At 41.0% G+C, this 20,643-nt stretch overlaps 1 protein-coding gene across 6 annotated transcripts in view; it reads left to right on the top strand.

Annotated features, from left to right (window-relative positions):
• Positions 1-20,643, top strand: part of LOC117527488 (caskin-2-like) — a 172,381-nt gene that overhangs the window by 56,386 nt on the left and 95,352 nt on the right. For 5 of the 6 annotated variants that reach the window (XM_034189854.1, XM_034189858.1, XM_034189857.1 and 2 more), the window contains exon 3: positions 3,029-3,080. In XM_034189854.1, the coding sequence (XP_034045745.1) occupies positions 3,029-3,080 (52 nt within the window). The remainder of the gene's footprint in view (positions 1-3,028; positions 3,081-20,643) is intronic. The other variant, XM_034189859.1, reaches the window with a different exon arrangement.

Raw genomic sequence — 20,643 nt, 5'->3', positions numbered from 1 at the left:
CTAAGCACTAAGTCAGACAAAAGGTCTGAAAATTCACAGAGAAACTCACAGTAACGACCAGGTGGACGATAGATAATAACAAATAAAACTGGTTTTTGGGACTTCCAATTTGGATGGACAAGACTAAGAGTCAAGCTTTCAAATGAATTAAAGCTCTGTCTGGGTTTTTGATTAATTAATAAGCTGGAATGGAAGATTGCTGCTAATCCTCCGCCCCGGCCCATGCTACGAGCATTCTGACAGTTAGTGTGACTCGGGGGTGTTGACTCATTTAAACTAACATATTCATCCTGCTGTAACCAGGTTTCTGTAAGGCAGAATAAATCAATATGTTGATCAATTATTATATCATTTACCAACAGGGACTTAGAAGAGAGAGACCTAATGTTTAATAGACCACATTTAACTGTTTTAGTCTGTGGTGCAGTTGAAGGTGCTATATTATTTTTTCTTTTTGAATTTTTATGCTTAAATAGATTTTTGCTGGTTATTGGTAGTCTGGGAGCAGGCACCGTCTCTACGGGGATGGGGTAATGAGGGGATGGCAGGGGGAGAGAAGCTGCAGAGAGGTGTGTAAGACTACAACTCTGCTTCCTGGTCCCAACCCTGGATAGTCACGGTTTGGAGGATTTAAGAAAATTGGCCAGATTTCTAGAAATGAGAGCTGCTCCATCCAAAGTGGGATGGATGCCGTCTCTCCTAACAAGACCAGGTTTTCCCCAGAAGCTTTGCCAATTATCTATGAAGCCCACCTCATTTTTTGGACACCACTCAGACAGCCAGCAATTCAAGGAGAACATGCGGCTAAACATGTCACTCCCGGTCTGATTGGGGAGGGGCCCAGAGAAAACTACAGAGTCATAAAGTCTAAAAGAGACAAGCCGCTGACGACATCATTATTTAAAGTCACAAAGAAGAAACGGAGTCTTTGTCTTGCAGGACTTCAAAAGGTCGTGAGTTCTATTGTTATGTGGACCGAGCAGTGCTCCATCCTTTGACCCACCAGAGGAAGTCAGACAGGTCGGAGGATAATGAACTTTCCTCAGCAGATCCAGATCCAGCAGAGTCAAGTGTTGGCTGATTGAACTCTTCAGGAAACGTTCATGTCACCTGAGAGGTGAACCGGGGGGAGGTGGAGGGTGGAAGGTGATGGTCTAGTGGTTAAGCGTTGGGCTTGAGACCAGAGGATCCTTGGTTCAAACCCCAGCCTGACTGAAAAATCACTAAGGGCCCTTGGGCAAGGTCCTTAATCCCTAAGTTGCTCCCAGTGTGTAGTGAGCACATTGCATGGCAGCACCTTGACATCAGTGTGTGAGTGTGTTTGTGTGAATGTGAGGCATAATGGTAAAGCGCTTTGAGCGTCTGACGCAGATGGAAAAGTGCTATATACGAGGTCTGTGAGAAAAGTATCCGACCTTTTTAGTTTTTTCAAAAACCATATGGATTTGAATCACGTGTGATTGCATCAGCCAAGCTTGAACCTTTGTGCGCATGCGTGAGTCTTTTCACGCCTGTCGGTTGCGTCATTCGCCTGTGAGCAGGCTTTGAGTGAGCAGTGGTCCACCCCTCTCGTCTGATTTTTATTGCGAATAAATGTCTGAACGATTTGGAGCTTTGCTGCATCAATTTTTTGCACAAACTGTGAGAGACCTCCAGGTGGACACAGTTCGGAAAATTCAGATGGCTTTCAGGGACGATTTTATGGGGATTACACAGATTAAGGAGTGCTCCAGCCGGTTTAAAGACCGCCCACAGCTGCTGAGAGCGCGCCACGCCTCTGAGGCTTCATCACGGTGTTGCTTTGCGCCATGCGGCACCGCCGCTATGCGCGGAATTCCTCCGCTCCTCTTTCCATGACAAAAACTCCTGTAACAGTGGAATGTGCCGTTCATTTCCAAACTGGACGCTGTGTTTTATCCGGGACGTCGTGTGACTAGCACAGGAATTACGGAAGACGTGGACATCAGCACTTTTTCGGCACATTGAGACACACGTGCGGAGGAATTCCGCTCGTCGCGGCAGTGCCGCATGGCGCAAGGCAACGCCGTGATGAAGCCTCACAGGACATGTTCTGGCATGTCCAGGCTCATCCACAATTTCTCGGATACTCACACGACTGAAAAGCCACTGAAAGCCGTCTGAAAGCCGTCCTGTGAGACCAAAACGGAGGTGGTTTTGTGCCGCGCCATGAACGGCTCCGTGGCGCATCCCTCCGGTTCTCTTTCCATGAAAAAAAACTCCTGTAACAGTGGAATGTGCCGAAAAAGTACTGATGTCCACGTCTCCTGCCATTTTTGTGTAAGTCAGACGACGTCCCGGATCAACAAAGCCTTCACGTTAGAAATGATATGGTTGATTTAGCCTGTCGATCGGCACTTGGAGCACGGCGCGCTCTCAGCAGCTGTGGGCGGTCTTTAAACCGGCTGGAGCACTCCTTAATCTGTGTAATCCCCATAAAATCGTCCCTGAAAGCCATCTGAATTTTCCGAATGTCCACCTGTCCGAGTGTCCACGCGGAGGTCTCTCACAGTTTCTGGAAAAAATTGATGCAGCAAAGCTCCAAATCGTTCAGACATTTTATTCGCAATAAAAATCTGACGATAGGGGTGGACCACTGCTCACACAAAGCCTGCTCACAGGCGAATGAGGCAACCGACAGGCGTGAAAAAACTCACACATGCGCACAAAGGTTCAAGCTTGGCTGATGCAATCACACGTGATTCAAATCCATATGGTTTTTGAAAAAAATAAAAAGGTTGGATACTTTTCTAACAGACCTCGTAAATGCAGCCCATTTACCATTTCACAGTCCATCCTCCCTTGTACTCTTGTGGTCTGTAGACCAGACTTGAGGTCTGTGTCTGTTTGGTCCCAGCTCACGGGATATTGAAACTACTTACCTTTTCAGATTCAGATTACATTCATACATGTATGAAGAACTCCCTCTATGTTTGGAGAGTTGGGACCCGGACTGTTTCCGGAGACACTTTTAGTGTTTAATGATGACAATGTTTGTGTGTTTCTGCAGAGTTGCTGGGATCCACAAAGAGACTGAATGTGAACTACCAGGACTCTGATGGGTAAGTTGTGACTATAAAAGCTGTAGTTTTTCCTGCTCATCTGTCACTTGGAAATCCAACCTGAAATTGGGTCTTTAGGTTCCAGCAGCATCAGCATCTGGTGTCAAAACATCATTTCCAACTTTGGGAGGCATCGTCGCTTCGTCGGTGGAAGCGCTGACTCCTCACAGCTTTTATCCGCCTGAAGGAAAAAAAATCCTCTCACTTCTTTCCTCATCAATATTTCTCTTTGTTAAAGTTTCTTATCTCCTTTATAAAATCTTCTTATGCATTTTAGCGTGCAGCCACCACTGCTTCGTTAATTCTAACCCAGTTCTTTTACAGTGGCAAGAAAACATTTGTGAACCCTTGACATCATAATTTTATATACTTGCTCTTTAAGGGTCACGGGAGGTTGTCCCATTGGTTAGTGGGCAAGAGAAGGGGTACACCATGGACTGGCTGCCAGTCTGTCACGTGACTACACAAACTCAAAACTCACAAAATATAGTTTCTGCTGAAATCCAAGCATTATAATGTTGTTTTATTTTTGTCAGATGTTGCAAAATGACATCTCATTTTCATGAAGAGAACATATTTATCTAGGGGGGGGAATTCCATTGCTAATATTGTCTCTTCCTTCTTCGCCATCGTGAAGAAAAACTGCAAGAGGAAGCGTGTGTGTGCCTGCGTGAGGTTTTGAGATTGCCTGTGACCTGACCCACTTCTGGTCATTTCGCTGATCAACACAACTTTCCCAGTCTCAGTCATTTCAAAGCAAACTAGCGTAATATTGTCAACAAAATCCTATGGCTCTAGATGTAAGTTTGACATAAACTATAAATCTTTGTTCTTTGTTCTGGTGGACTTGGTCAAGCCCTACGTACTGGTGCCGTTCTTGCGTTTGCAAGGCGCAGGACTTCTGTGTGTTCCAAGGGTGAATAAAAAGTCTGTGGAGTATAGAGCTTTCTCTTGCCATGGCCCTGCTCTCTGGAACGATCTACCTGCATCTATAAGGCAGTCTGACACAGTGTCGACTTTTAAATCAAGATTGAAGACCTACTTTTTCAGACTGTCTTATCGTTAATTTATTATGTTCTCATGTTTGCTTTGTAATTTCTTTTTATTCTACTATGTTTTTACTTTTTTTTATTGTGCCCTTTTCGATTTTCATTCATTTTGTGCTGCTATGAATTGTGTGTTGTGTGAAGCACCTTGAGGCGACTGTCGTGAGATGGAGCTATATATAAATGAATAAAATTGAAATTTAATTCAATTCTTAGCTATCAGGTACAACTTATTACGCGACAATTTTCCGTCTTTATCATTACAAAAAAAAAAAAAAACGGCCAGGGACTGGAGAATGCAAGTTGATTTAGATCGAAACTTGTGTTCCCACCTGAGATCATAACAGTGACCCCCAGGCCAGACCTGGTCTTGTGTTCTACCTCCCAGAAGTCGCTGTTTGTTTTTGAACTAATTGTACTATGGGAGGCTGCAGTTGGGGAAGCGACTAAAGTACGCTGACATAGCCGCTGAAAAACCCGGCTGGCGTGCTTGAATGCTTCCAGTTGAGGGCGAATGTTGTGGTTTTCTTGCCACATCCACTACCAACCTCCTCAAGGGAATGGGAATGCAAGGACAGGCCTACCGACAAGCCATCAAGTCACTGTCGGAAGCTGCCGAACAAAGCAGCAGATGGCTGTGGATCAAGAGAAAGATCCCCATCTAGACTGCAGAATGATGACCACGGGGGTAAAAACTGAGGGGAGCACAGATGTCTGCATTCAATCAATCAATCAACTTTTTTCTTATATAGCGCCAAATCACAACAAACAGTTGCCCCAAGGCGCTCGCATTGAGCCCTGCGGAGGTGTAAGTGGGCCAATCAATGAAGTACCAATGAAGCAGGGTGTCCACCTGAAGACCGCAATGAAGCGCTTACCCCTACCCCACTCAACACCAAGTGCTGATTAATATATAATGGATTGTACTACCAAGTCCTATGAGCTTAATAACTTATTGCGTGACAATTTTTCATCTTTATCACAAATTACAAAAAAAAAAAAATTTCCATCAACAACAAACACAGTCTGCTTTTTTGTTTATGATAATCTGATCTCCAAATTTGTCAACAGAAAGTTTTTTAAAATGTAAGAGAGCTGCTCCATCCTCTCCACATTCATCCTCTTCCAAGCCTTCGACCAGTGTCCATTGATCCCCTGCGTTTATCAGCTACCTCCTTCACTTTCTCTCTTCCTCAATTTTGCATCTTTTTCTTGCAGTTTCAGTCACTTTAGCAGGTCACGTTTAGTTCTCCTCTCCTCCATGTCTAATGTTTATGAGATCAGTTAAATTTCCTTCCCAGCATCCTCGCACAGCTCGGGAGAAACCCCCAAATGATCAATGACATTGCTACCAAATGTAGGTCATGGTGTCTGATTGTTTGAATTTCAACCCAATCGGGGGCTGAAATTCTAAATTGCTTCCAGGCAGAGTGAATATTGATCATTTTGGCAATAACTCAAAGGCTGTACAGCTTCAAAGTTTCCAGTTCACCTAACCTGCATTTCTTTGGAGCAGGGAGGAGGCCAGAGCACTCAGAGAAAGTCCACACAAATATGAGGAGAACATGCAAACTCCACACAAAAAGGGCCAAATGGGAAGCCTTCTTGCTTCCCACTTCTTGCTGTGAGGCAAAAGTGCTCATCACTATGCCACAGTGCTGTCGCTTCTGTATATGAAAAGTTCTAAATAGATGCCGTTGAAACTACAGCTTTACATAAATGACATAAAAATCTAAAAGCCAAAAATGATGGGTTGCATAAGAAATTGCAAATCAAAGTAAATCATCACTTTATGAACAATTTTCTTTAGAAAAGTCAGAGGATGCATACATTGATAGAAGCTATCACGTGTACATGTAAAAGAAAAATGATGGCATCAGTCTTCTCCCATTAGGGTGACATTGAGGAAAATGTGTCACTCTAAATTTTATCTGATTGAGTTCAAATTTGGTCTGCACCTATAAAACCCCAAGTGGAACAAAAACATGTGGCCTGAAGTCTCTCACAACTTTTATTTTTTTTTTCACTATATAACATGAACAGCCGCATTTCGTTTTGGTGCCGTTCATCTTTGACCCAAATACATAAGCATACCAAATGGCAAATGTCAGCTTTCCCCAGTTTCTCCGTGATCAAAGGCACATGTACACATCAATCAATCAATTCAATCAATCAATTTTTTTATATAGCGCCAAATCACAACAAACAGTTGCCCCAAGGCGCTTTATATTGTAAGGCAAGGCCATACAATAATTATGTAAAACCCCAACGGTCAAAACGACCCCCTGTGAGCAAGCACTTGGCTACAGTGGGAAGGAAAAACTCCCTTTTAACAGGAAGAAACCTCCAGCAGAACCAGGCTCAGGGAGGGGCAGTCTTCTGCTGGGACTGGTTGGGGCTGAGGGAGAGAACCAGGAAACCAGGATGCTGTGTAGGGGAGCAGAGATCGACCACTAATGATTAAATGCAGAGTGGTGCATACAGAGCAAAAAGAGAATTGGGAGCTGGTTCCACAGGAGAGGAGCCTGAAAGCTGAAGGCTCTGCCTCCCATTCTACTCTTACAAACCCTAGGAACTACAAGTAAGCCTGCAGTCTGAGAGCGAAGCGCTCTATTGGGGTGATATGGTACTACGAGGTCCCTAAGATAAGATGGGACCTGATTATTCAAATCCTTATAAGTAAGAAGAAGAATTTTAAATTCTATTCTAGAATTAACAGGAAGCCAATGAAGAGAGGCCAATATGGGTGAGATATGCTCTCTCCTTCTAGTCCCCGTCAGTACTCTAGCTGCAGCATTTTGAATTAACTGAAGGCTTTTTAGGGAACTTTTAGGACAACCTGATAATAATGAATTACAATAGTCCAGCCTAGAGGAAATAAATGCATGAATTAGTTTTTCAGCATCACTCTGAGACAAGACCTTTCTGATTTTAGAGATATTGCGTAAATGCAAAAAAACAGTCCTACATATTTGTTTAATATGCGCTTTGAATGACATATCCTGATCAAAAATGACTCCAAGATTTCTCACAGTATTACTAGAGGTCAGGGTAATGCCATCCAGAGTAAGGATCTGGTTAGACACCATGTTTCTAAGATTTGTGGGGCCAAGTACAATAACTTCAGTTTTATCTGAGTTTAAAAGCAGGAAATTAGAGGTCATCCATGTCTTTATGTCTGTAAGACAATCCTGCAGTTTAGCTAATTGGTGTGTGTCCTCTGGCTTCATGGATAGATAAAGCTGGGTATCATCTGCGTAACAATGAAAATTTAAGCAATACCGTCTAATAATACTGCCTAAGGGAAGCATGTATAAAGTGAATAAAATTGGTCCTAGCACAGAACCTTGTGGAACTCCATAATTAACTTTAGTCTGTGAAGAAGATTCCCCATTTACATGAACAAATTGTAATCTATTAGACAAATATGATTCAAACCACCGCAGCGCAGTGCCTTTAATACCTATGACATGCTCTAATCTCTGTAATAAAATTTTATGGTCAACAGTATCAAAAGCAGCACTGAGGTCTAACAGAACAAGCACAGAGATGAGTCCACTGTCCGAGGCCATAAGAAGATCATTTGTAACCTTCACTAATGCTGTTTGTGTACTATGATGAATTCTAAAACCTGACTGAAACTCTTCAAATAGACCATTCCTCTGCAGATGATCAGTTAGCTGTTTTACAACTACCCTTTCAAGAATTTTTGAGAGAAAAGGAAGGTTGGAGATTGGCCTCTAATTAGCTAAGATAGCTGGGTCAAGTGATGGCTTTTTAAGTAATGGTTTAATTACTGCCACCTTAAAAGCCTGTGGTACATAGCCAACTAACAAAGATAGATTGATCATATTTAAGATCGAAGCATTAAATAATGGTAGGACTTCCTTGAGCAGCCTGGCAGGAATGGGGTCTAATAAACATGTTGATGGTTTGGATGAAGTAACTAATGAAAATAACTCAGACAGAACAATCGGAGAGAAAGAGTCTAACCAAATACCGGCATCACTGAAAGCAGCCAAAGATAACGATACGTCTTTGGGATGGTTATGAGTAATTTTTTCTCTAATAGTTAAAATTTTGTTAGCAAAGAAAGTCATGAAGTCATTACTAGTTAAAGTTAATGGAATACTCAGCTCAATAGAGCTCTGACTCTTTGTCAGCCTGGCTACAGTGCTGAAAAGAAACCTGGGGTTGTTCTTATTTTCTTCAATTAGTGATGAGTAGAAAGATGTCGTAGCTTTACGGAGGGCTTTTTTATAGAGCAACAGACTCTTTTTCCAGGTGAAGATCTTCTAAATTAGTGAGACGCCATTTCCTCTCCAACTTACGGGTTATCTGCTTTAAGCTACGAGTTTGTGAGTTATACCACGGAGTCAGGCACTTCTGATTTAAAGCTCTCTTTTTTAGAGGAGCTACAGCATCCAAAGTTGTCTTCAATGAGGATGTAAAACTATTGACGAGATACTCTATCTCACTTACAGAGTTTAGGTAGCTACTCTGCACTGTGTTGGTATATGGCATTAGAGAACATAAAGAAGGAATCATATCCTTAAACCTAGTTATAGCGCTTTCTGAAAGACTTCTAGTGTAATGAAACTTATTCCCCACTGCTGGGTAGTCCATCAGAGTAAATGTAAATGTTATTAAGAAATGATCAGACAGAAGGGAGTTTTCAGGGAATACAGTTAAGTCTTCTATTTCCATACCATAAGTCAGAACAAGATCTAAGATATGATTAAAGTGGTGGGTGGACTCATTTACTTTTTGAGCAAAGCCAATAGTCTAATAATAGATTAAATGCAGTGTTGAGGCTGTCAATCTCAGCATCTGTGTGGATGTTAAAATCGCCCACTATAATTATCTTATCTGAGCTAAGCACTAAGTCAGACAAAAGGTCTGAAAATTCACAGAGAAACTCACAGTAACGACCAGGTGGACGATAGATAATAACAAATAAAACTGGTTTTTGGGACTTCCAATTTGGATGGACAAGACTAAGAGTCAAGCTTTCAAATGAATTAAAGCTCTGTCTGGGTTTTTGATTAATTAATAAGCTGGAATGGAAGATTGCTGCTAATCCTCCGCCCCGGCCCGTGCTACGAGCATTCTGACAGTTAGTGTGACTCGGGGGTGTTGACTCATTTAAACTAACATATTCATCCTGCTGTAACCAGGTTTCTGTAAGGCAGAATAAATCAATATGTTGATCAATTATTATATCATTTACCAACAAGGACTTAGAAGAGAGAGACCTAATGTTTAATAGACCACATTTAACTGTTTTAGTCTGTGGTGCAGTTGAAGGTGCTATATTATTTTTTCTTTTTGAATTTTTATGCTTAAATAGATTTTTGCTGGTTATTGGTAGTCTGGGAGCAGGCACCGTCTCTACAGGGATGGGGTAATGAGGGGATGGCAGGGGGAGAGAAGCTGCAGAGAGGTGTGTAAGACTACAACTCTGCTTCCTGGTCCCAACCCTGGATAGTCACAGTTTGGAGGATTTAAGAAAATTGGCCAGATTTCTAGAAATGAGAGCTGCTCCATCCAAAGTGGGATGGATGCTGTCTCTCCTAACAAGACCAATTTTTCCCCAGAAGCTTTGCCAATTATCTATGAAGCCCACCTCATTTTTTGGACACCACTCAGACAGCCAGCAATTCAAGGAGAACATGCGGCTAAACATGTCACTCCCGGTCTGATTGGGGAGGGGCCCAGAGAAAACTACAGAGTCCGACATTGTTTTTGCAAAGTTACACACCGATTTAATGTTAATTTTAGTGACGTCCGATTGGCGTAACCGGGTGTCTTTACTGCCGACGTGAATTACAATCTTACCAAATTTACGCTTAGCCTTAGCCAGCAGTTTCAAATTTCCTTCAATGTTGCCTGCTCTGGCCCCCGGAAGACAATTGACTATAGTTGCTGGTGTCGCTAACTTCACATTTTGCAAAATAGAGTCGCCAATAACCAGAGTTTGATCCTCGGCGGGTGTGTCGTCGAGTGGGGAAAAACGGTTAGAGATGTGAACGGGTTGGCGGTGTACACAGGGCTTCTGTTTAGGGCTACGCTTCCTCCTCACAGTCACCCAGTCAGCCTGCTTTCCCGGCTGCTCGGGATCTGCCAGGGGGGAACTAACGGCGGCTAAGCTACCTTGGTCCGCACCGACTACAGGGGCCTGGCTAGCTGTAGAATTTTCCACGGTGCAGAGCCGAGGCTCCAATTCGCCCAGCCTGGCCTCCAAAGCTACGAATAAGCTACACTTATTACAAGTACCGTTACTGCTAAAGGAGGCCGAGGAATAACTAAACATTTCACACCCAGAGCAGAAAAGTGCGGGAGAGACAGGAGAAGCCGCCATGCTAAATCGGCTAAGAGCTAGTAGCTACGCTAAGCTAGCGGATTCCTAAAAACACGCAAAGTGAATAATGTGTAAATAATTTAGAGGTGATTCAGCAGAAGGAGTCCTTTAGTTAAGGCACGTAAAGATTACACTGGGAAACAAATCGTAATCTAGATAACTAGATCAATCTAACTGCGCAGATTAAACAGCTAACAGATACAGAAAACCACCGCTGTGCTCCGGAACAGGAAGTGATACAATACCGCAGTGAGAGCCAACCACCAGTAGAGGCAAGCAAGAGGGGATCACCACATGCATGCAGGTACACAGAGGCCTTTTGGCTGTTAATATATAGATGATTTACTGTCTCCTGCTGGAATGGCATCTGAGTCCAGAATTAAAATTGTAATGTCCATTGTTCACGGTTGTTACCCAATATCCCCAATTTCTCCAAAAATATTAGTACTATCAACTTTGTACTTTTGCGGCATTCATCCTTGACCCAAAATACATAACCATACCAAACAGCAAATGTCAGCTCTCCCTAGTTTCTCCATGATCAAAGGTGCATGCACACATGCATACAGGTACACAGAGGCCTTTTGGCTTTTAATATATACAACCCCTGGCAAAAATGATGGAATCACCGGCCTTGGAGGATGTTCATTCAGTTGTTTAATTTTATAGAAAAAAAGCAGATCACAGACATGACACAAAACTAAAGTCATTTCAAATGGCAACTTTCTGGCTTTAAGTAACACTATAAGAAATCAGGAAAAAAATGTGGCAGTCAGTAACAATTACTTTTTTAGACCAAGCAGAGGGAAAAAAATATGGAATCACTCAGTTCTGAGGAAAAAATTATGGAATCATGAAAAACAAAAGAACGCTCCAACACATCACTAGTATTTTGTTGCACCACCTCTGGCTTTTATAACAGCTTGCAGTCTCTGAGGCATGGACTTAATGAGTGACAAACAGTACTCTTCATCAATCTGCTCCAACTTTCTCTGATTGCTGTTGCCAGATCAGCTTTGCAGGTTGGAGCCTTGTCATGGACCATTTTCTTCAACTTCCACCAAAGATTTTCAATTGGATTAAGATCCGGACTATTTGCAGGCCATGACATTGACCCTATGTGTCTTTTTGCAAGGAATGTTTTCACAGTTTTTGCACTATGACAAGATGCATTATCATCTTGAAAAATGATTTCATCATCCCCAAACATCCTTTCAATTGATGGGATAAGAAAAGTGTCCAAAATATCAACGTAAACTTGTGCATTTATTGATGATGTAATGACAGCCATCTCTCCGGTGCCTTTACCTGACATGCAGCCCCATATCATCAATGACTGTGGAAATTTACATGTTCTCTTCAGGCAGTCATCTTTATAAATCTCATTGGAACGGCACCAAACAAAAGTTCCAGCATCATCACCTTGCCCAATGCAGATTCGAGATTCATCACTGAATATGACTTTCATCCAGTCATCCACAGTCCACGATTGCTTTTCCTTAGCCCATTGTAACCTTGTTTTTTCTGTTTAGGTGTTAATGATGGCTTTCATTTAGCTTTCTGTACGTAAATCCCATTTCCTTTAGGCGGTTTCTTACAGTTCGGTCACAGACGTTGACTCCAGTTTCCTCCCATTCGTTCCTCATTTGTTTTGTTGTGCATTTTCGATTTTTGAGACATATTGCTTTAAGTTTTCTGTCTTGACGCTTTGATGTCTTCCTTGGTCTACCAGTATGTTTGCCTTTAACAACCTTCCCATGTTGTTTGTATTTGGTCCAGAGTTTAGACACAGCTGACTGTGAACAACCAACATCTTTTGCAACATTGCGTGATGATTTACCCGCTTTTAAGAGTTTGATAATCATCTCCTTTGTTTCAATTGACATCTCTCGTGTTGGAGCCATGATTCATGTCAGTCCACTTGGTGCAACAGCTCTCCAAGGTGTGATCACTCCTTTTTAGATGCAGACTAACGAGCAGCTCTGATTTGATGCAGGTGTTAGTTTTGGGGATGAAAATTTACAGGGTGATTCCATAATTTATTCCTCAGAATTGAGTGAGTCCATATTTTTTTTCCCTCTGCTTGGTCTAAAAAAGTAATTGTTACTGACTGCCACAATGTTTTTTTCTTGATTTCTTATAGTATTTCTTAAAGCCAGAAAGTTGCCATTTGAAATGACTTTAGTTTTGTGTCATGTCTGTGATGTGCTTTTTTTCTACAAAATTAAACAACTGAATGAACATCCTCCGAGGCCAGTGATTCCATAATTTTTGCCAGGGGTTGTAGATGATTTACCGCCTCCTGCTGGAATGGCATCTGAGTCCATAATTAAAATTGTAATGTCCATTGTTCACAGTTGTTACCCAATATCCCCAATTTCTCCAAAAATATTAGTACTGTCAACTTTCTACTTTTGCAGCATTCATCCTTGACCCAAAATACATAACCATACCAAACAGCAAATGTCAGGTCTCCCTAGTTTCTCTGTGATCAAAGCCATACACATGCACCCATGCGTATGTGTACACAGAGGCCGCTTGGCTTTTAATATATAGATTAAAATTTCTAAGGGCTGTATCTTCAAAACTATTTGGGACACAGACCTAATACTTAAGATTTTCTCATAAGTTTGTTATAAGACCTATGGATCTTTTCATGCCAGTCTGAGAAGGTGACTTGGCACACACTGGGTGATTTAACATGAAATGACCCTATTAATAAATTTTAATTACAGTTGTATGTAAAAACTTTGCCACCCCTGAATTTCAGGTAAATACAGTGGTCCCTCGCTATGGTTCACCTTTCGCGGCCTCGCAGTTTCGCTGATTTTTTTTTTTTTTTTTTTTTTTTTTTTTTAGTGCAATTTTGCATGCTTTTTTTTTTTTTTTTTTTTTTTTTTTTTTTACAGCACATTGTGTTCTGCGTCCTTATCAGGCGGGCCGGTCGCGGCACCGGTCGGCATCACTGCTCTCACTGCCTCTGATGCGCTTTCTGCGGGGTCGGTAAACGCAGCAGCGGGCCCCTCACACTGCCCTCCTGTCTGCTGTGCGGAGCTGCGCCAAATCTGGCAACAGGTCCAGAGACTACGCTTGCTGTTTTGATGCTGATGTTGACCGCAGCTGCAGAGCTCCGTGGCCACCAAGAGAGGACTTGGATTCTTTGCGGGTCCCGCATCCGTACCTCCGGAGGCAGTGAGCGAAGGGAGAGTTCTGCGTGTGTCTGTTTATAATCTTCTCGCCCAGAAGAAAAAAGAGAGTGTTTACGCAGGAGAGAAAAGTGAGAAAATGTTAATGCCTATTTGAGAAAAGTGTATAAAGTGTGTAGTGAGGGGTTTTACAGCCTTAAAACATCTGTAATAATTGCAAAAAATAGCGTTGACTACTTCGCGGGTTATTTTTAGAACGTAACTCCCGCGATAAACGAGGGACCACTGTATATCATATAGTAGACATACATAGTGATATTTGAGAAGTGAAATGAAGTTTATAGGATTTACAGAAAGTGCGCAATTATTCTTTAAACAGAATTAGGCAGGTGCATATATTTGGGCACCCCAACAGAAAAAAATACATCAATACTTAGTAGATCCTCCTTTTGCAGAAATAACAGCCTCTAAACACTAGGGATGGGTATTGATAAGATTTTATCGATATCAATGCCATTATCGATTCTCCTTATCGATTCCCTTATCGATACCTCGTGAATTTTGTATTAAAAGTCGGCTTTACAGGTTTTCTATGTATTTCATTGAGTCTTAAAGTAAATAAATATGAAATTGGTCACTGTATCCTTGATGTCTGGATATAAATAAAAATAAATAAAACTGTGTTTCGCTTTGAAGTTATTAATTCAGACTGGATTCTATCGTTCTAACTTGACTCATCAGAGAGCCACGCAGCGTTTGGAGCTGTGTGAACGGAACGGAGGACAATTCTCATTTCTTTCTCGCAGCAAGACAGGAGTCCCAGTTAGTAACTTTAATCTGCACAAAAGTGACTCACGATTGACATATTCAGGGATGAAAGTGGCGAAAAACAAAAAAGCTGAAAAACAAAAATTACCCCCCAACACCACGTGCACGAAAATGTTTGAATTCTAGAAGCTCTGAAATGCAATCTGGGGCTATTCCAGACAATAAACTAGAGTAAATGCAGCATCCATTTTGGTGAGAAAAACTGTCACCGCACAGTTTGGTCTACATGTAGTTTTGTCGATACCAGCATAGTTTGGGCCGTAGCCACATAGTTTGGTTTATAATCCTGTAGTTTGGTAGATATCCCAGTAGATTGGTCCATGACTGTGTACGTTGGTCTACAGCTGCATAGTCATTTACATGAATGTACGTACAGGTAGATTTAATGATACAGGTACTTGTAGGTTTCAACATACGGGGCATCTGGAAAGTATTCACAGCACTGCAATTTTTCCACATTGTTTTAATGTTACAGCCTTATTCCAAAATGGATGAATTGTGAAAAAATGTGAAAAATTTTTTTTCTTTTTTTTGGAGATTTTTGCATATTTATTACAAAAAATGAAAAGAAATCACATGTACATAAGTATGGATGGGTATTGATAAGTTTTTATCAATATTGATGCCATTATTGATTCTGCTTATCGATCCGATTCCTTATTGATTCCCTTATCGATATCTCTTGTGAATTTTCTGTGTACTAAAAGTAGGCTTTACAGGTTTTCTATGTCAACAACATTTTAAATTGGTCACTGGATCCTTGATCTCTGGACATAAATAAAAATAAATTAAAATCTGTAGTTTTTGTCAAAAGCATTTCCTTTCAGACATTTTGGCATGAATGTCTCTCCATACCTCTGAGCTGAGCTCAGCCGGCTGCTGCACGTCAGCGCAGGACGTCTCGTTTTGGGAGGAAAAAAACGTTTTGATCAATTGCAGTTTGTTTGTATTACAACATTTGGAAAGAGGTGTCAATTGATTTAAATGGTGTTTCGCTTTGAATTTATTAATTCCGACTGGTCTCTATTGTTCTAACTTGACTAGGCAGAGAGCCGCGCAGCGTTTGGAGCTGTGTGATCAGAACGGAGGACGATTCTCGTTTTTGTGTGTGACCTGAGTCCCAGTTAGTGACTTTAAACCACACAAAGTGACTCATGATTGACATATTCAGGGATGAAAGTGGTGAAAAACAAAAAAGCTAAAACCCAAAATTACCCCCCAACAACCACCTGCACAAAAATGTTTGAATTCTGGAAGCTCTGAAATGCAATCTGGGACTATTCCAGATAATAAACTGCAGTGAATGCATCATCCATTTTGGTGAGAAAAAAAAACAACTTTCCTTATTCACATTCATTCCAGTAGTATTCTGGCCTTACCAGGATGCAGCAGTTTTCTAGTTTGGCAGATAGTTCTGGAGGAAATCACTGAAAAAATTAACACATTGAAAATATGGTTTGTCCGAAACAAAGTGTCATTAAACTTAAATAAAACAGGGATGAAATGGAGGTGTAAGAGTCACTAGGTGTTCACAGGAAACACTTATTTATTTCTATATGTGTTTATTTTATTTATTTATTTAGTTGCTTTTATATTTTCTGTTGTGTTTCTATTCAGGTTCTTTTTGTCTCTTTCTCTAAAATTGTATATAATAAGTATATATTGTGTATATAATAATCCTTTAATTAATATATAAACAAAAATAAATTTAAGAAATATTACAATTTGAAAACAAATGCACCCGAACGTGATGACAGCTGCAACTGCTTAATGCTATCTTTTAACATTGAAAATACCATAGACATGCTAACATGTTAGCATCGCTCCCGTTTTTAAGTTATAACATACATCTATCAACTGTTTCAGAAGACCATAACAGGTCGGTTTAACATAGAAAAGGTAAATAATACTCACAGACGTATGCTCTTTAGGGTTTTAGCGTGGGAAAATTAAGCGAAAGAAAGAAAGAATAAACAAAGCAATAGATCGAAGCATTGCTTCAATCTGCGAACCACTGCTTCGATTGGTTCAAGGTTCAAAGCAAAGCCGCGCTGCAGAAAAGTCGATTACGGACCCGCTGCAGGGTCTGTAATCAATGTAGAGAAATGATCATTTTCCTGACAAACACCCCCAAAACAATGGCCACTTTGAAGGACCGATAACAGAATCATTAAGCACAAAGCTTACTGATGTCGGTGGATCGAATCACTTCTTAACGATACCCGAAAGGAACCGGTTCTCGATACCCATCCCTACTAAACACTTTCTATAGCTTCCAATGAGAGTCTGGATTCTGGTTGAAGGTATTTTGGACAATTCTTTACAAAACATCTCAGGTTTGTTGGTTTCTGAGCATGGACAGCCCACTTAAAATCACATCACAGATTTTCAATAATATTCAGGTGTGGGGACTGAGTTGGCCATTCCAGAACGTTGTACTTGTTCCCCTGCATGAATGCCTTAGTAGATTTTGAATAGTGTTTAGGGTCGTTGTCTTGTTGAAAAATCCGGCCCCGGTGCAACTTCAACTTTGTCACTGATTCATGAACATTATTCTCAAGAATCTGCTGATATTGACTGGAATCCATGTGACCCTCAACTTTTCCACAGCATGATGGAACAACCTCCAAATTTTACTGTAGGTAGCAAGCGTTTTTCTTGGAATGCTGTGTTCTTTTTCAGCCATGCATACCGCCCCTTGTAATGTCCAAATAACTCAATTTTAGTTTCATCAGTCCATAGTACCTTATTCCAAAATGAAGCTGGCTTGTCCAAATGTGCTTTAGCATACCTTAAGCGACTCCGTTTGTGGCATGTACACAGAAAAGGTTTCCTCTGCATTACAGCATCATACAGCATCTCTTTGTGCAAAGAGACACTATCTGCAGCAAGATCATATTATAGGTCTTTTGAGCAGGTCTGTGGGTTGATGATGACTGTTCTCACCATCCTTTGCTTCAGCTTATCTGAGATTTTTCTTGGCCTGCCACTTCGGGCCTTAACTAGTACTATGCCTGGGATCTTCCATTTCCTTACAGTGGAAACTGACAGCTGAAATCTCTGAGATAGTTTTTTGTGTCCTTCTCCTAAACCATGATGTTGAACGATCTTTGTTTTCAGGTCATTTGAGAGTTGTTTAGAGGCTCCCACGTGGCCACTCATTAGAATAGATGCAAAGAGGGGAAACATTTGTAAATGGACACCTTAAATGCCCTTTCTCATGATTGGATTCACCTGTGTAAGGAGGTCAAGTGTCACTGAGCTTACCAAACCAATTTTGTGTTCTAATAATTAGTGCTAAATGTATTCAAAACATTAAAATGACAAGGGTGCCCAAATTTATGCACCTGCTTAATTTTGTTTAAGTAATTATTGCACACTTTCTGTAAATACTAGAAACTTCATTTCACTTTTCAAATATCAGTGTGTTTGTCTGGTATTGTCTGAAATTTCTGATCCAGACAACCAATGATTTATAAAGGAAAATCATGAAAATGATCAGGGGTTCCCAAACTTTTGCATACAACCGCATATTCCCCCACAAACAAACATGTTTTGGGTAAATTGAAGCACCATGTCAGTTTGGCCATATGTCGAACTGAATTGAATTGAAATTGAAAATTCAATTGTCCATGAGGAATCCTCAATTGCTTTGTGGATTTCAGTGAAATTTTTTCCTGCTTCTGGGTGCTGTCTTCACATTAAAACACTTTTATTATTAAAGAAAATCAGGAAGTGTGTGAATTTTGGCATCTGCTTTACAAAAGGTACTGGAGCTATTCACAACCTCCAAAACAAGTCGAACTTGCATCGTCGTTCTCGTAAATGGAAACCTCTGGCTGATAATCTGGCTGGCACCTGACAACAGTGTCACTACATTTCGGTTTCCAACACTTTGACTTATCTGCAAATATAGCCTACAGTCCAGAGCTCTGGAAGAGTTCCCGCAGAGCTCTTGCAGAGTTCCAGGAACTGGTGTTCCTGTCACTGAAGATGTGACTTGGATGAGTGTCTGAACATCTTACAGACCAAGAAGTTCAGTGAGGATTCCTTGTCACTGATGTTTGAAGGTTCTTGGCCTAAAGTTCTGTGTGTTGTGGAAAAACCTCCTATGAGTAGCAGAATGGGCGGAGCTAGTGAATGTGTGCTACTGGAGAAACATGTCGGAGCCCATGTCTTTTCAGTTTAAAGCAAACAATGATGATGTTAGGAGCTGGGGGTTAGAGATGACTGAAAACTGTAAATTAATGCCTTGAACTCACTGAGTTCCTGCAGGTCAAAGGTCAGACTATGAATGGTCAGATTGGCGTGTTTACAGAAACACCATGCAGGGTGACATTTTAACTGGGCAAAGGCGGTGATGCGTTTGTGGTCCAACAGCGTGTGTGTGCACAGGGTGCGTTGGTCTTAGACAGACCAGAAACTCCTTCATTATTCATCAGGGTCCGCAGACAGAGCTCCACCCCCTGCTGCTGCAGTCACATTCCTGCATCTTAACATAGTGCTCTTATTGCACAACATCCCACAGTTCACTGGGCTTGCCAGTAACTCAGTGAGTGATGTATCATCGTCTGAGTTATTTATTTATTTTAAAAAAGAGGATTTTTCTTTTTAAAAAGAGGATTTTTCCGACTGTAACAGTGTTTTCACAATAAAGTAATAATATTACAATAATATTAATCTTTTTATATTTTCTACAAACATAATTCATCACTGATGAATAAAATATTAATCTCACACAGGTGCTGCCAAAAGTTTAACTTTAGGTCGCTCACAGAGTGTATTTCATTCTTTGCATAATGGACTATGATGTTTGCAGATGACATTGTGATCTGTAGTGAGAGTAGAGAGCAGGTTGAGTAAGGTGGAGATATGCTCTGGAGAGAAGGGGAATGAAAGTCAGTAGGAGCAAGACTGAGTACATGTGTGTGAATGAGAGGGAGCCTGGTAGTGCAGTTACAAGGAGTGGAAGTGGTGAACGTAGATGAGTTTAAATACTTGCCCAAAGTATTTAAACAAAGTATTTAACCATCCAAAGTAATGGAGTGGGTGGGGAGTGGGTGGGGAAAGATGACAGGAGGGATTTGTAACTAAAGAATATCAGCAAGAGTGAAGGGGAAAGTTTACAAGGCCGTAGTGAGACCAGCTATGTTGTACGGCTTATAGACGGTGGCACTAACAAAAAGACAGGAGGCAGAGCTGAAGATTTTGAGATTTGTTTTGGGAGTAATGAGAATGGACAGGATTAGGAATGAACATATCAGAGGGACAGCTCAGGTGGGACAGTTCAGAGAGGCAAGATTGAGATGGTTTGGACATGTGCAGACGAGGGACTGAGAGTATATAGGGAGAAGGATACTGAGGATGAAGTCATCAGGCAGGAGGAGAAGAGGGAGTCCAAAGAGGAGGTTTATGGATGTGCTGAGGGAGGACATGCAGGTGTTTGGTGTGACAGAAGAAGATACAGAGGACAGGGTGAGATGGAAATGATTGATCTGCTGTGGGGACCCCTAACGGGAGCAGCTGAAATCAGAAGAACAACAACAGATGAAAAAGTACAGTGCCCACCAAAGTATTAGAACACTCAGTATTTTACACATTTTAATTTGTTTATGCCATTTCAAATACAATAAATAAATAAATAAATAAATTCTAAAATTATCTTCCTTAAATTCAAACTGAAAGCAAATCTCTACAACTCAATATAAATTAAATAAAAATATAAAAGCCAAGATGATGGATGGCATAAGTAATGGAATGTTTTAGTACAATACCTGTAAGTCAGTTTTATAGCCAGTTTTCTTCAGACAAGTCAGGGGATGGATACATGAACATTTCCAAGTTACTGAATATGTGTTGGGCTTTAATTTTATCAATGATGAAGAAATACAAACAGTTTGACACTCTACAGTAAATCTATATGGAGTGGACAGTTCTCAAAAACTGTGACTGTGCAAGAAGGAGAAGAGTGAGGAAAGCCACCAAGACACCCAGACAACCTAGAAGAAGTTATAGGCTTCTTTGGCTGTGATTAGAGAAATTGTGCACAGTGCATGTTTTGCATTTCTGTATCCCCAGTTATACAGCTTCATGAAGAAGTGGTATAGAGGAGGATTTTATTTCACCAAAACATCAAACCTAGGCTTAGATCTCAGATGTACCTTCTGGAAAATTGTAGCTGA

This window comes from Thalassophryne amazonica, chromosome 16 (assembly GCF_902500255.1).
Source record: "Thalassophryne amazonica chromosome 16, fThaAma1.1, whole genome shotgun sequence".
NCBI lineage: Eukaryota > Metazoa > Chordata > Actinopteri > Batrachoidiformes > Batrachoididae > Thalassophryne > Thalassophryne amazonica.
This window is presented reverse-complemented; position numbering and strand designations above follow the sequence as displayed.